This window comes from Triticum urartu, chromosome 7A, assembly GCF_056163025.1.
Source record: "Triticum urartu cultivar PI428250 chromosome 7A, HENAU_Tu73, whole genome shotgun sequence".
Lineage (NCBI taxonomy): Eukaryota > Viridiplantae > Streptophyta > Magnoliopsida > Poales > Poaceae > Triticum > Triticum urartu.
This window is the reverse complement of record NC_141879.1, coordinates 112,701,537-112,718,646: the sequence shown is the minus strand read 5'-3', so window position 1 is coordinate 112,718,646 and position 17,110 is coordinate 112,701,537. Positions and strand designations below refer to the sequence as shown.

At 47.2% G+C, this 17,110-nt stretch overlaps 1 protein-coding gene and 1 pseudogene across 1 annotated transcript; one reads left to right on the top strand and one right to left on the bottom strand.

Moving 5' to 3' along the window:
- Window positions 1-5,832: 5,832 nt before the first annotated feature.
- Window positions 5,833-6,569, top strand: LOC147958391 (uncharacterized; annotated as a pseudogene).
- Window positions 6,570-9,953: 3,384 nt separating this feature from the next.
- On the bottom strand, window positions 9,954-12,030 carry LOC125520431 (putative UPF0481 protein At3g02645). Its single transcript, XM_048685345.2, has one exon. The coding sequence runs from the start codon at window positions 11,915-11,917 to the stop codon at window positions 10,172-10,174; it is 1,746 nt and encodes a 581-aa protein (XP_048541302.2). The 5' UTR covers window positions 11,918-12,030; the 3' UTR covers window positions 9,954-10,171.
- Window positions 12,031-17,110: the final 5,080 nt, after the last annotated feature.

The window sequence follows — 17,110 nt, the reverse complement described above, 5'->3', positions numbered from 1 at the left end:
CCAACTGTAATGGGTCTGATCTAGATCTGGGGAAGGAGTAGGTAGCAGGGAGGAGAAGGAGGAGGCCAGAGAAGATCAGCTTCTCGATAGAATATTCGGTTACAATAATTCTCGATGCCTTCACTTGCTAACGCACGCCTCATAATATACTTGCCCGGGACGCAGGCCAGCTCACACACACGCTCTCACTCGCTGCCTGGTCCACTCGTTAGCGTCTTCTTCTCCTCCTGCCCGCCTGTTTCGCCGTTTGCTGGGGGCCCAAGGTCATAGCCCTTGGTCTCGTTGGTGCCCGCTATACTGGTCGTGACAGCATCCTCCTCGTCGGAGGAGCCAACATCCGATCTCGGGCATGAGAATCTTGAGCCAGACAAGCTTCTCGACGCTGGCGACGTCGCCGGCCCGGCAGAGGCCGGCGGTGGCGCAAGGGTCAGCCGCCTGCCCCGGGTACCCATCCGAGTTGCACTTGTTGACATAGAAGCCAAGGAGAGAGGGGAGGAGGTGTGTACTACGTAGCTCACTTCTGACCGTGGGTAGGTGATGCTACAGGTAACTATTATGTGACATCATTCATCAAAATTTCGCGCGCGCGCACACACACATGCGCAGTGGCCTGACCGAAGTTGCAATCCTTGTCTGACCGATATTTTCTCTTTTCTTCCTTCTTCCATTGATTTTTTCTTCTTTTTTCTACAAATTATGGTTTCTTTGCCAAAAAAAGGACAGATTTTGGTTTCTGGTATTTTTCTTTTGTATGTTTTCCTTCTTCTGGTTTCTTATCTTTTCACTTTTCAATCTTTTTCTTTTATTTCCTTTTTCCCTTTTATGTTATTTTCGTTTAACCTTTTGAATTTTCACATTTCTTCTTAACTTTGATGCACATTATCGAAATTCATGACAATTTTCCACAAACATGACCATTTTTTCAAAATCAGGAACTTTTTTAATGTGTTAAAAATTATAGTAATGAAAGATTTTTTTTGAGAAATTTGTAGAAACTCATATTTAGTTTCTAAATTTCGTAATTTTTAAAATTCAGGTATGTTCTTAGTACGCGTGATTTTTTTAAAATCATGTACATGTCTGTAGATTTGTTGATTTTTTTTAATTTGTGAACATTTTTCAAAATAAGAGAACACTTTTCTAATATGAGCACATTTGAAAAACTATCATATATAGTTTTTAAAACAGAGAACAGTTTTAAAACTCCTGAGCATTTAATAAAATTCATGACTATTATTTTGAATTTGATGAAAAAAACATAAAGGGCGCCCTATGCTTTCCAGGATCTATGATGCAACGAGCATCATATCGAAGAACACGGTCCTACACACCGTGCCGCTCATCCTTGGGCATGCCCATTTACCACGCCATTAATTTTGATGATAACAAACTTGTTTACGTTAAAAACTAGACTCGAATGGGTCCATGAAAAACACAATTTTACATATATGCTAAAACAATTCCCCTAAAATATATATGTTAAAATAATTATTTTAATTTTGTGTATATAATCCAAAAGTGAAATTATATTTTTGTTATCAAATTATGAAAGTGTTTGTATTGTTAAGAAATGTTAATATAATGTTGAAAATCTCCTATATTTTAAATGTGCTTGCGTATTTTAAAATGTCTTCATGAAATTAATAAAATTTTGTTCTTGCGTATTTTAAAATGTCTTCATGAAATTAATAAAATTTTGTTACATCTTATAAAATTATTCATCTAATTTAACAAATTATTAGCCCACTAAAAATGTTTAATATGTTTTAAAAAAATTCACGTCATTTTAAATGTGTTTATAAATTTTTCGAATTATTCAAAGCATATAAAAAATCTATTTAAATTTAATTGCTTTTTTTATTAAAGCAGTTTTCATGTTTGAAAACAAATGTGTAGTTAAAAAAGTGTTCACGTATTTTTGAAAAATGTTCATGTAACAAGAAAAATGTTCACGTATTTGAAGAATTTTTACTTGTAATTTTCGAAAAGATGTCCGCATATTTTAGAAAATGTTCATGCAGTCTTAAAAAGTGTTCAGGCATTCAATTTTTCTTATCAAAAATGTTCATGTTGTCTCAAAAGTGTTCACACATTTTAAAAATCTTCATGTAGTCTTTATAAGTGCTTGCGCATTTGAAAACTGTTCACTGAATGACAAGATGATAAAAAAACTTATTCTGGTAATTTATATCTTATTAAACATGTTCATGTGGTTTTAGAAAGGGTTCGTGCATTGAAAAAATATTCCTTTATTTTAACATTTTCTTTCAAAAAATATAAAGTATAAAAGGTAAAATAATAAGGAATATAAAAAAAGATAAATAGTAAAATTAAGGATAATAATAAAATGAAATGAAATATAAGCGAAGAAACAGAAATTAATAAAAGTAATAAAATGTAGTAAAAGGAACAAAGTAAATAAACTCGCCACATAAGGTAAAATAAATTTGGAAAACCCGAACATGTTTATTGGTTCATAGTAGTGGCTATGTAGAGGATCTTTCTACGTGTTTCAGTTTTTTTAGTCAGATAAGCTTCCTACATTGTTTTGATCATCTATATAAATCTTGTTGTGGATCCTTTGATATGCGATGAATAATTACTTTATTGTGCTGATTAACATGGTTGAATGGACAATTTATAGATGTACTCCGTGTGTTTTTTTTACTCTATATCTTAGCTTCATTTCAAGTCAAACTTTGATCAATTTATAGAAAAAAATCATTAACATATACAATACAATACCAATACCAATACTATTGGATTCAGCGTTGTGAATATACTTTCTCACCACATATATTTGTTATTGTAAATATCTATACTCATTTCTATAAGCTTGGTCGAAATTTGTAAAGTTTGACTTAGAACAATACTAATATGTAGAGTAAATAAAAATAATGTTATGTTGCTCTCCATTTTGTTAGTCTAATGATTAGCCTATTGAGATAAATAAACATTAGTGTGAGGGATGGACATTTTATTTTTATTTTTTTAGCACAGTCCAATCGAAGTCGCTCACATACACAAGTATACACTCACCTCCGAGAGACTGAGCCAGCATAGCATCTTGAGAATTTACGAAGTCACAGTAGACGCATCGCAGTTGACGGGAACGTCTCCTCCCACTGAATAACATCGCCCAAAATTTTAAATAAATTCAGAAATAATACGAGCACCAATGTTAAGTCTAGGACTTGAACCTTATTGGGCTGGGAATGCTACTGTCCTCCTAACCATCCAACCATAGGTTGCTTCGCACGATGCGCGAGGGATAGACAGTAGATGGAGTAGATACTAGTTTGTGAAGCATTCTCAACGATGAAAAGAGAGGAAAAGCTTTGAGGGATTTGCCTCACTAAGGGTAAAAGAGTGGGTTGACTCATCATCTCATGTACCACACAGGATACAAGATACATGGAATATGTTCTATTCTATACAATGCTTTTACTCCCTCCGTTTCCAAATATAGGCCTTTTCAGAGATTTCAATATGGATGTCTTCATATTAAAATCTTTGAAAAGACTTATGTTTAGGAATGGAGGGAGTGTTACTTAACACTCGACTGTATGGAGAAACAAAAATACATCCAAATCCATTTACGATTAGTCACGGTGTCTGATTATAAAGCTCACGTGTTGTCAGTATGTGAAACTTCCGGTGCATGAAACTCACTGCACATGCCAGCCTACGATACAGATCGATTTCCTTTCGTCTTAACGACTGGAAGCCTAGTCGCTGCCAGGAGGCTAATCTTCCAGCGCCGTCCTCCGGCGGCTCTCCTCCGCCGGCGACTTCGGTTGTCGGTGTTGAGAGGGGTCGCTGGATCCACACACGTGGATCGTTTTTACTTTTTCATAGTCTAGGTTTTTAGGTTGTACATCGTCTTGATTTCGACGGCGATGATGAAGGCGTTAAATGAAGATTCTTCGGATCCTTTCATGACGAGGCCATCGATTCTATGGTTGGGGATGAATCTAAAAACCAGCCTGTTCAAGCAAGGATGGCGTGGCGGAGGCGGCATCCTCGTGGTGGACCTGTGTCCTCGGGCTCCGCCGTTGCGGCGGCGTTTGCTCCAGCGTCGGCGCGGAGCTTGGGAGGTAGTCCAGGAACGGATACAAATTGTGGTCTGAATCGACGACATCTGGAAGAGGGAGCGTGTTATGACCGGCATAGGGGCTTAGCCCAGTGGTTTATGGCCTAAGTATCTTAATTAGGGGCTTAGCACAATTATCTTATCGTATTAGGATCGTTTGCTTAGAAGTCAAGTTGCTTAGAAGTCAAAGTAAACCTCTCTATATAAGGAGAGGAGATGTATCAATCTAATCAAGCAAGAAGCAATCAATATTTGCTCGGCTTCCCTTAGGGAGCCGGGAGACCTAAACCCTAGCCGCCTCCTGCTTTCGCCGCTGCTGCTCCCGTCGCAAGGACGGTGCCACGCCGCCAGCCGCCGCGCACCAGCCCTCGCCTTTCCCCCTCCTTCCCCTACAACCTACGCCCTAGATCCAGTAGGGCCCTACCTCCTACCAATTTGGTATCCAGAGACTTGGGTCCGATCATGTCTTCGTCAACACCATCGCCGCCGCCGCCCGTCTCCACCTCCGCGCCGATGACGTCCGCCCCGATGACCACCGCAGGGGCCTCCACGCTGTCGGGCCCAGTCACTACCGCGGGCTCCTCACCGCCCCCGGCCCCCATCATTTCGGCGCCGCCAATGACCGTTGTCTTCACGTCGGAACAGGTCACCAATACCTTGCGAGATCTCGTGACGGCCGTCCAAGGACGCCTTCTGAACCAGTACCAACCGTACATGGCCGGGCCGTACGCACCTCCGTCGGCTACGCCGATCGCCGCCTACGGCCACCCCACGCTGCCATGGTCGTCCCAGGGCGCGCCTGCCTACAGCGGGCAGCCGCTGCTGCCGTTCCAGGCGGGCTTCCCCGCGCTACCGTGGCCATTCCAGGGCGCGCCTGCCTACAGCGGGCAGCCGCTGCTGCCGTTCCAGGCGGGCTTCCCCGCGCTACCGTGGCCGTTCCAGGGCGCGCCTGCCTACAGCGGGCAGCCGCTGCTGCCGTTCCAGGCGGGCTTCCCCGCGCTACCGTGGCCGTTCCAGGGCGCGCCTGCCTACAGCGGGCAGCCGCTGCTGCCGTTCCAGGCGGGCCCCCCGCGCTGCCATGGTCGGCCCAGGGCGCGACGGCCTGCACCAGGCTGCCGCTGCTACTGTTCCAGGCGGGGCACCCCGACGAGACCACTCCGGCCGCGGCTCCTCTGTGGCATCTGCCGCCACCGCCAGCTGTGGCTCCCCTCTGGCATCTGCAGCCACCTTCCCCCGCAGTAACCGACGCACCCGCCCACCCTCCATTGCCAATGCTGCAACCACCGGCGCCACCTCTGCCCAGCTCAGGGGTGTCCTCGCCAGCCGGCCTTCCGATACATCAGGTCAGGTTTCCGGCCTCCCCGTCGCCACTACCAGCTTGGGTGGCTGGGTCTTCGCCATCGCCGGTCTACACCACGGCTCCGGAGCAGCCGACCCCATTTCCGCAATTCGGTGGGCCATCCAGCTCCGCGGGTCCTTACCTGGAGTACTCCGACCAGGCGCCACCCGCCGCGCTGCTCCACACCTCCGAGCTAGATCGACACGACGCTCCGACCCAGACACCGCCGCGGTTCGCCAAGATCGACTTCGCCACCTATGACGGCACGGAGGACCACCTCAAGTGGCTCAACCAGTGCGACCAGTTCTTTTGTGGGCAGCGCACCCTCGCCTCGGAGCGCACCTGGCTCGCCTCTTACCACCTCCGCGGCGCGGCACAGACTTGGTACTACGCCCTCGAGCAGGACAAGGGCAGCATGCCCCCTTGGGAGCGCTTCCGCGAGCTCTGCCTCCTTCATTTTGGGCCCCCGATCCACGGGAGCCGCCTGGCGGAGCTAGGCCGCCTTCCCTTCACCTCCACGGTTCAGGACTTCGCCGACCGTTTCCAGGCCCTGGCATGCCACGCGTCGGGCGTGACGGCGTAGCAGCGGGCCAACCTCTTTGTCGATGGACTTCCGGATCACATCCGCGTGGACGTGGAGCTTCGGGGACCCCAGGATATCCAGACGGCCATGTACTACGCCCGCGCGTTCGAGCGCCGCGCTGTGGCCGTCCAGCAAGAGTCACCGTCCCGAGACACTGGGTCGCTACCCTGGCCAGATCCCGCTCAGGTTCGGCCTGCTCAGGCTTCCGCGGCACCCCTCGCCGCGACCGCGGCGCGCCCGTTCCGCCGGCTCACCTCGGCCGAGCTACTCGAGCGTCGCCGCCAAGGGTTGTGCTTCAATTGCGATGAGCCCTACATGCCCGGCCACGCCTGCCCGCGACTCTTCTACCTGGAGGTTGCAGACTACATTCCGAAGGACGCCGTCGCCGCCGACCTTGCCGCCCCAGCTGTCGCGAAGGTGTTTGACGCTGGTTGATCACCTCGAGGAGTTCAGCAAGCGCTTCCCTACCTTACAGCTCGAGGACGAGCTGTTTGTGCAGGCAGGGAGAAGTGTTATGACCGGCATAGGGGCTTAGCCCAGTGGGTTATGGCCCAAGTATCTTAATTAGGGGCTTAGCCCAATTATTTTATTGTATTAGGATCGTTTGTTTAGGAGTCAAGTAAACCTCTCTATATAAGGAGGGGAGATGTATTAATCTAATCAAGCAAGAAGCAATCAATATTTGCTCGGCTTCCCTTAGGGAGCCAGGAGACCTAAACCCTAGCCGCCTCTTGCTTTCGCCGCTGCTCCCGTCGCAAGGACGGCGCCACACCGCCAGCCGTCGTGCACTAGCCCTCGCCTTTCCCCCTCCTTCCCCTACAACCTACGCCCTAGATCCGGTAGGGCCCTAGCTCCTACCAGAACGTGTGTTGGGTTCGTGATTCGTGGATGACAGGTATGGTTTGCTCCTTCGGCGTCTTGATCGTGATGGGGTGTCAGATCTGTAGTTCGATGGCGTGTCCAGGGTGTTGCCCCGGTCTGATTCTTTCAACGGCAAGGGCTTCACTTTTGGTTGAGCCACCTTGGAGGTCCGCAAAGCTGCATATCAGCGATGGAGCCGCGTCGAGCTCGGGTGAGGAGGTGATCCGCCATTCTTTTCTTCGGTGGCTGTTGTGGTGGTGCCGGAGGCAGGTGACGGGCGTTGGTGTCAAGCTCAGAGATGTTCTGCTATCTTTTCAGTTTTGTCATGTCGGTCCTTACGTGGCTTGTACTTTGATCTTTATGATATGAATGAGACACGTATTACCATGCAAAAAAAAACATGCCAGCCTACTATGCGCCACGCCCACTTGGCCACTTGCAACCCTTTTTCTTTTTGCGAATAACCTTTTCTTCTTCTTCTTGTGAGCACAATATAAAAGTTCAAATCGGAAGAACCAGTATTACAATATCACAGAATAACCGTGAAATAATTGAACTCAGGCAATGAGCCAGACCGACAAGTTGCGTCTAGTCCAGCCTGCTTAGCCAACGCGCATGGCTAACCCTGTTCTGATGGCGATGTATTTTCGATGTATCTGCTCCACTTTTTTTCCTGATAAAAAACAGCAGTCTTATGCTCGGCCGTCTTCATGGCGACAGTCAAGTGTGTCAGCAGGTCTGGTAAACTGCCCCTACTCTTCTATGCAAATCAGTGTCTCACGGTGGACGCCATGATCTATCACCAAGTAACTTCAAACGAGAATAATACATTAAGGCCTCCTTTGGTTTGCAGAATCTCATAGGATTTCTATAGAATAAGATTTGCATAGAAAAAATTTCTTTGAGATCCTTTGGTTTGTAGGAATGGATTCCTATTCTTATATAGGATAGGAATCAATCCTTCACATTTTGAAGGAAAAAAACATTAGCTAAGACTCAATGAAAAAATTCCTATCTTATGTATCAAATGACATCTCTTTCTCTATAGGAATTGATCTTATTTTCTATGATTTTCCTATTCTTATAACATTTCTATCATATGAACCAAAGGAGGCCTAAGTTTTGCCAGCACGCATGTGGCCTTAATTATGGTCCGTGGGACACACTTGCTGTACTATTATTATGTCCGGGCAGTGGGCAGCTATTTGCTGATGGATTAGAAAATTAGTCGGTCTATCGAGTGGCAATGATTCTCCAGCATCGATCTGGAGTGGATTGGTCGAATTATTGAACCAGATCACTCTTCTTCTTTCCCGTTTTATTTGACATTCTTTTTGGGTTCAATTTTGTATTTTTCTCATAGTACGGACCATCTTTTTTTTGGAATCCTACGACATATTTTTTTCCTGCTCTTGGCACTTTTGTTGTTTCTTAAAATGCAGATCAAATCTTATCTTAAAATTATGCTAAATGGTAATACTGTCTAAAAAATTATGTTGAATGGTATTACCCCCGTCTCAAAATATTAGACGTTTTGGTAGGTAAATTGCATGTCCCCTCGTATTTGCACTACCCAAGCTTTGATATCAGCTAGCAGATATGTACGTTTTCGTATCGAGGTACCACCTATCATTTATCAGATGCATTATTTGTTCATCCCAGCGGTGACACTATTTCATGTGCCTTGCAATTACTTCCTCTGTAAAGGAATATAAGAGCGTTTAGATCATAAAAGTAGTGATCTAAATACTCTTATATTCTCTAGGGAGGGAGTACAATACAACAACAAATGACTCAAAACAGTGTTCTTTTGTACGAAAACCGAGAACAGCTTGGACACTCAGTTTATTTGTCTGCGATTTTGCCCTTCCTGCTTTACAGAGTGTTTAACAGTGAGCGATTTAAGAATGACGATGATGGTGATGATTGTAGTGATGATGGTGAACATCATGTCATCTCTAAATTATGCAATGTGGATCGTGGAAGAATCTCATGTGGGCATAAAAGTTTTTTTTTCATTTATGTCGAATCATGTTGAATTCCTAGCTAGATAGTAAAGATTTTTTTCTACATAAAGGATACTTGGTTCTCATGTTAATGTTGATTGTCCAACTAAGGCGCCTTCTGGGAGATCTGGAGCATGGCCCATTTCTCCAGTTCTCTTGCTGACTTCTTTTATGTCTTATTTTTTGAGAATATGCAGAAGATTTGTACATCATTGCATTACATTCCATTACATTGCATTAAAAAATCACATCTACATATACATAAAGAAATTCCATTGTGGTTGTGATCTCGCAACCACACCTCCCCTCCCCCTTCCCGCCTAGCCAATGAATCTATATCGAATGCCTCACAATATTTCCTTCCTTTCGACAACCATAACCCCGTTTCTCCCTAACCCAGCCTTTTCCTTACTTCCAATCATCCTCGTTCCCAATTACCTCATCACAACCTACAATGCTCTCCGACTCCGCTCACCGGCATCTATCCTACTGCTGACTGAAGCAGTTACCATGTTGCCTCTACGGCTCGAGCATCGACCATCCCTCTAGATTTTGGGGGGAGGGTGAGGCGGCTTGGGTTTTTTCTCTGGTGTCAAAACCCCAACACTATCTTATAACCGCCACAGTACAAGTTTGAAACCCTAAGGCCTCCTTTGGTTTAGAGAAATTTCATAGGAATTCTAGAGGATAGGATTCCTTTAGAGCCCTTTGGTTCATAGGAATGGATTCCTATTCCTACATAGGATTGGTTCCTATCCTCCACATTTCATAGGAAAATAAAAAAGAGCCTAGACTCAATGGAAAAATTCCTTTGGTGTCAACCAAATGACATCTTGTTTCCTATTCCTACTCATAGGATTTGAGATACATGTCATCTCATTTCCTACAAGATTTCTATTCCTATGATAATCCTATCCTATGAACCGAGGCAACTAGAGCACAGAGCCCCAAGAAATTGCATGGTCTAGATTCCAACTGAGATTTCAAATCTTCTGAGGTGCTTGACAATTTATATTCAAATGCTTACATGTATATACCTCTCTCGGTAATTTTAATGGAAAATAATCATAGTTAGTATGTTTACAAACCAATGGCATTCATATGAAGCTATAAACAATCTCACTTGCATCAACTAGAACCCAAAAATCAAACAAAAAATGCACATCCACTCCGAAAATACCAATGCCAAACCAAACACATGCATGCCAATCTATCTCGCGTAGCCGAATCCAGAAAGGCACGCATGCAGATGCAGATCACCCATCCAAAATTCAATTTTCAACGGGTTATCATTCCCCCGACGCCGCCGTGACAGTGACGGCGCCGAACCACCGGGAGCATGTGTAGACGGAGCAGAAGGCCTGGAGCGTGGTGAGCAGCAGCATCATGATGGCGGCGAGGAAGGTGAGCAGCTGCCACGAGCTGAACACGTACCTCCGCATGAACCGCTTCGTCTTCACGCGCCACCGCCCGTCGTAGTACCGGTTCATCTCCTCCACCGCCCTGTCCACCGCCGGCACCTTCGTCAGCCGCGTCGACCTGCTCATGCTGTTCCACAGCTTCGTCACCTCGCCGTCGCTCTTCAAGCGGTTCAGCACCACGCCACGCTGCCGCAGAAGGGCCACGTCGGCGTCGGTGTCGATGATGCCGTTCATCAGCTCCGTGTACCGGGTGAGCACCAGCGGGCCGGACGCCGCCGACGACTCGTAGGCGACAAGGTTTCGGATCATCACCTCCGTGTTGCCGTCGAGTGTCACCACCGGGAGGTGCAGCGTCGCCGTCTTGCAGTCGAAGCAGATGGTGGACAGGTCGCCGGTTGTGGCTGCTATCTGCACGCCGGCGTTGACGAGCTCGGAGACCGACGGCACCATGATCTCCTCGATCAGCGGTGGCCGGCTCAGGTGGCCCGCCGTGGACGAAGACGACGGGTCGCCGCGGCCGTCGGCCCCGGACATGAAGAATGATTCGACGGGGTGCTTCATGCCAGACATGCCCGGCACGACGGTGAGCATCTTCCACGGCGCCTTGACAGCGAAAGCGATCGGCCTCATCACGTAGTGCAGCGGGCCTTTCCCGAGCTTCGACGCCAAGCCCCACAGCGCGGCGAACAGCTGCGACACGTACTCGGACCCGCCGCCAGAGGGCTTCTCTTCGCCGTCGCCGTCCGCCGGCTGTTCCTCGATGTCGTAGTTCTCGTCATGGTCTTGTGCCTCTGCCGTAGTGTCTTCCGCCGACGGCTTGGGCACGAGAAGGTAGTAGAGCAGCTCGAGCAGGTGCGCGTACTTGGCGACGTCGACGGCCGGGAAGGCGCCGTCCATCATCTTGAACGGACAGAGCTCCTTCACGAGCCCGGTGACCATGCTCGTGAGCAGCACCCCGGCCTCGTCGGCCGACGTGCACTGCGGCTCAAGGATCTTGCGAAGGAGGAAGAGCGGGATCTGGTTCTCGAGCATGAGCATGTCGCGCAGTATGAGCCCGTGCGCCGACTTCCTCCCGGCGAAGTCCACCAGGTGCGCCATCCTCGACGACACCCTCCGCAGCGCCGGCTTGCCACAGTCTTCGGCGGCAGCGTAGATCTGCAGGAACTCGAGGAGGAAGGCGCCGTCGACGACCATCATCCAGGTGAGCGTCAAGCCGCTGAAGTCGAGGTAGCGATGGTAGTAAGCGCGGATCTTGCGCTCGAGACGGTCGGCGAATTCCGCGACGAGGGCTTCGAGCTTGAGCCCCGCGGGGCGAAGGCGGCGCTGCGCGCGGCGGGCGGCGGCGAGCTTGTACCGCTCCATCTCGTACAGCTCGGGGCGCCAGTGGTGGTAGGGGCCGAGGGCGATGAACTGCGGCACGTACGCCTCCGGCTTGTGCACCAGCAGCTGCTTGGGCACGTTGAACACCGAGACCGGGATGCCGTTGTCGTCCTCGTCGTCGCCGTCCTCCGTCAGGGACTCCCGGATCTGCACCACCCACCTGAGCTCGTCGAACACCAGCGGCCTCCCTCGCCGCCCGCTCCCGCTGCCCTCTTGATCGGAGCTGGACGCCATTGATATCTACCCCTCGATCGCTAGGTGTGCAGTGCAGTGCAGTGTGTGCCGCCACTAGCCACGACCACTATGCGTACGACTGTTGGAGCAGCTGGTTGTTGCTTGTTATGCTCACCAATGGTGATTATATATAGTACTAGTGGATAGCGAGCGATCGATCGATGGTAGCTGGCGATAAGAACGTGGGAATTAACAACAACGATGGTTTGGTTGATGTCGCGATCGAACTTAGTCCAACAAAACAAATGGGGTCATTTTCCTTTGAAAATTTGGAATACGCTCTTCTTTTGGCCATTCATGTTTTGTCTCTTGCTTGATCGATGGAAGCCATGTCTCATCCTTCGTTTTTCACATGCTGCAGTCTCTTTCGTGAGGGGACAGCCAGAAATCAGGTTGCTTTCCTGCCCAATCGTGATTCATGCGATGGACAAGTTAATCATGGGTCGGTAAAAAACAATGGAAAAGAATTCTATGAAACCAGGTCTCACGTGAGACCCATTCTGATGGATGACACGTGGCATTCATAAATCACAAAGCATCCCCCACCCCCCACTTAAAATCAAGGGGAGAGAGATTAGATACTTTGTGATTTGTGAATGCCACGTGTCATTCATCAGGACGGGTCTCACCTGCTAACCGTGAGACCTAGTCTCATATAATTTTTTTCCACAAACAATGCATGATGGAATAAAAGTCATAAAGTGACACTCCCTCCATCCTTGGGGCCTATTTGGATTGCATAGCAGGAAGTTGCAAAACATAGGAATAGGGAAAACCCACGATTGTGATGTCATGTTCTTTGAATTCCTATACTATGGCTGCATGTAAAGGCCCGGGGCCATCCTTCTTTTTGGAAAAAATGTACTTTGAATTCCTACAAGATTTCAAAATATAGAAATTTATAAATATGTGGCTTTGAAAAAAACATATAAAGTTTCTAGAATTGATGAGAGAAAGTAGAGAGATAACGTGCAAGTGCATTGGACGTCTCAAAGAAAAAAAGGTTAGAGATTATGATGAGATTCGTATTATGGAATAAAAGGGCATAGAGATGTATTCTATAGGAATCTGGTGAAAAAATTCTATGACCCAAAAGATTTTATGGATTGAAGTTCTAAAAAAATTCAATGAAATTTCTTCAATCCGAAGAGGAACATGTAAGTATATTTGCTTTGTTTCTAAGTCAACCATTTTAAAGTTTGACCATGTTTATAAAAAATGACATCAACATCTATAAATGAAAACCAAAACTAATGCCAACAGATATATCATGAAATATATTTTTCATTCCATTCATTTTGTATTGTTGATATTGTACTTCAATAAGCTTGGTCAAACATTATGACCTAGAGACAAAACAAATATCACTTACATTGTGGATGTAGGGAGAATGTGTTACGCTGTTCTAGGCCGCTAAACTAGTGTCCAACCTCTTTGTGTCACAAGCTCGCTATATCAATGTACAAGCTCGTCCAAGTCTAACCATAAATTAATAGATGCTTATATGATATCTTAATCCCCGCTCATGGCGGGTAATAAAACCGATATGCGTATACCTCAAGATTTTTGGGATTTTGGGCCAACCCAATCAATCAAAAATTTATGCATACATATTTGCCTTGGGACAACCAAACTAGGGTGCCCTCTATGGAGGGTGCGGGAGGGCATGTGAAGCAATTCATGTACTCCCTCCATTTTTATTTACTCCGCATATTAGAATTGACTGAAGTCAAACTTTGTAAAGTTTGACCAAATTTATAGAAAAAAATATAAATATTTACCATAACAAATATATATGATATGGATGTACATTCAATAATGAATCTAATGGTATTGATTTGTTATTGTATATGTTAATATTTTTGTCTATAAACTTTGTCAAAGTTTACAAAGCTTGACTTTGACCGAAGCTAATATGCGAAGTAAATAAAAACGGAGGGAGTAGCTTCTAAGTGTTGTATTGCAGTGCTCTGCCTTGGGTATTTAACTGTTTCCCCTGTATGTTTCTTTGAATTTTCATAGTATTTCTTTCTCTTTCGTTTTTTTTCTATAGTTTCCCTGGGGTTTTTTTTTGACTTTTTTTCTAAATTTTAACCATTTACCTTTAGTTTTTCCCGTTTTCACCCTTCCATTTCTGGTTCTCGGTACCTATGCAATAAATTTATATTTCACATGTGTGCTATGTTGCTAATACACATTAATGAACAAACACCATACAATTTTTTCGATAAAGAGTATATATTAATATCGTGAAGATACCAATTACACCCGACCTCTGCAACAACGCAATGCCCTAAAGGCATGACGGATGCACACAGCCAAAAACAAAAGAAGAAAAGGCTAAACAAAGAGAAGTCCCGCTACAGAGTTGCAGTCCATGCAGCTGCAGCACAACCACCACCAAGACAACACCTGATATCCAAGTTCTCCAAAAGCGACGCCTCCAAGAAGGAAACAGTGCACCAGCACCGTCGTTGCCCGATCGTAAATCTTGGGTTTTCACCCTGGAGACAATCCCCGCTCTCAAAACAATGTCTTCAATAAGGCCATTGTCAGACACAACCAATTAAGGCTAGGCCTTGGATTTTCACCCTAAAAGGTAAGACCTTGAACTTCACATGTGTTGTCGCCCCCACTTACATGCCGCTGCTACAAATCCCGAAACTCGAAGCAAGTTCCTCAACGTCGTAGGCTCCAATCACCATTACTAGTCCTCCAACCTCGGCTTCCATGACATTCTCCGCCTCTAACTTCACCATGGAGCAAAACATAGCTCCTAATGGCAACAGATAGCAAAGCTTCGTGTCGCTCCCTCCTTAACGGAGGACCAGTGGGCACGACCGAATCCCACCCGATCCAGCAATCTCCAGGCATAACACGTCGATGGGAGTTCGCTAGTGGAGCCTTTGGAACCCGACACTCCGGCCAAATCAGGAGGACGGGTATCAGGCAGATCTTAATCTTGACGTGAGAGGAACCTAGGACCGCCGCCATTAATCTGAAGCCTCGCCGCCCCGACGCTGCAAGACCACACTCAGCAGGAACGACAGCAATGACGGGGTAGACCAGTGCCCAACTCTAGGTCGCCATCGTGGCCGAAGGCCACAGCAAGACCACCATAGTCAGCCCTGGCTGGACCCGACACACTCAGATCTAAGCCAAAAGGGAAGATCGGGCAGCCAGGTCCAGAACGCCCAGAGCGGCTCCGCGCCCTGGAGCCTAGCGCCAGATCGGCCGGCCTCCGGAGGCGCCCCACCACAACCACATCGCCGCTCAACCGGGTTCCAGCCTCATGCCATGTCGTCCGCCGCATCTCTGCCGCACCAAATGCAAAGCGTCGATTGATGAACACGCCCTGACACCCTGCAACGTCAAGCCCTCACCCGAAGAACCGGCCCGCATTAGCCCTTTGCGCAAGGGGACAATCGATCCCCGCCGCCGCCGCCAACCGGGGCTTTGCCCGGCCGCGCTCTGTGGCGGTGGCAGCGAGGGAGGAGGAGATGGGGAGGGGGGCTTGGCGGTGGCGGGATTAGGGCGCGTCCCCGTCGCCTCGCGGGGGCGAAGGTTAGATGCGAGATAAGTTGTCAATGGATATTGCTCTCGATAAATACAAATACATGGAAAGTGCACAGAGTGATTTGGGAAGTACACACTAACTTGGACAAAACTACAAACACTAATGCGGTAAATACAAACACAAACACAAGAAGTACACGTACAAACAAATGGGAAGTGTGCATGTTAGAATAAATCTGAGGCATACCGTCGATCATCCGAGGACCAAGCAATCACACGAGCACGACACTGAGATTTGTTAACGAGGTTCACTGATATGGCTACATCCCCGGGGCCTGACTATGGACGCTCCTCCCCATGACACCGTCGTAATACCGCACACCGGCCACCCGAGCGCCGGCACACGCCGCCGGCTCCCCCGCGTGCCCGTACTATTATGTTAGCATAGATTACATCGTGTGTCTACCTCCGATATATGAGAGGCCTAGGATACAAGTATCCTATTAGGAAAACAACTCTTACCCTGTCTACACACAGTCCAAAACCAAGTCCAACTGTAACCTACTTTGTACAATAATATTCGACACAACTCTAACAAACTCCACCTTGACGAATATGTTGGAAATATGCCCTAGAGGCAATAATAAATTAGTTATTATTATATTTCCTTGTTCATGATAAAAGTTTATTATCCATGCTAGAATTGTATTGATAGGAAACTCAGATACATGTGTGGATACATAGACAACACCATGTCCCTAGTAAGCCTCTAGTTGACTAGCTCCTTGATCAATAGATGGTTACGGTTTCCTGACCATGAACATTGGATATCGTTGATGACGGGATCACATCATTAGGAGAATGATGTGATGGACAAGACCCAATCCTAAGCCTAGCACAAGATCGTGTAGTTCGTATGCTAAAGCTTTTCTAATGTCAAGTATCATTTCCTTAGACCATGAGATTGTGCAACTCCCGGATACCGTAGGAATGCTTTGGCTGCACCAAACGTCACAACGTAACTGGGTGGCTATAAAGGTGCACTGCGGGTATCTCCGAAAGTGTCTGTTGGGTTGGCACGAATCAAGACTAGGATTTGTCACTCCGTGTATCGGAGAGGTATCTCTGGGCCCACTCGGTAGGACATCATCATAATGTGCACAATGTGACCAAGGAGTTGATCACGGGATGATGTGTTACAGAACGAGTAAAGAGACTTGCCGGTAACGAGATTGAACGAGGTATCGGGATACCGACGATCGAATCTCGGGCAAGTATCGTACCGATAGACAAAGGGAATTGTATACGGGATTGATTGAATCCTTGACATTGTGGTTCATCCGATGAGATCATCATGGAACATGTGGGAGACAACATGGGTATCCAGATCCCGATGTTGGTTATTGGCCGGAGAGTTGTCTCGGTCATGTCTACATGGTTCCTGAACCCGTAGGGTCTACACACTTAAGGTTCGATGACGCTAGGGTTATAGGGAAAGTATGTGCGTGGTTACCGAATGTTGTTCGGAGTCCCGGATGAGATCCCGGACGTCACGAGGAGTTCCGGAATGGTCCGGAGGTAAAGATTTATATATGGGAAGTCCCGTTTTGGTCACCGGAAAAGTTTTGGGTGCTATCGGTAACGTACCGGGACCACCGGGAGGGTCCCGGGGGTCCA

What these genes read in the sequence shown, in the direction of transcription:
- LOC125520431 (XM_048685345.2), bottom strand. Translation starts at nt 11,917, where the DNA reads ATGGCGTCCAGCTCCGATCAAGAGGGCAGCGGGAGCGGGCGGCGAGGG.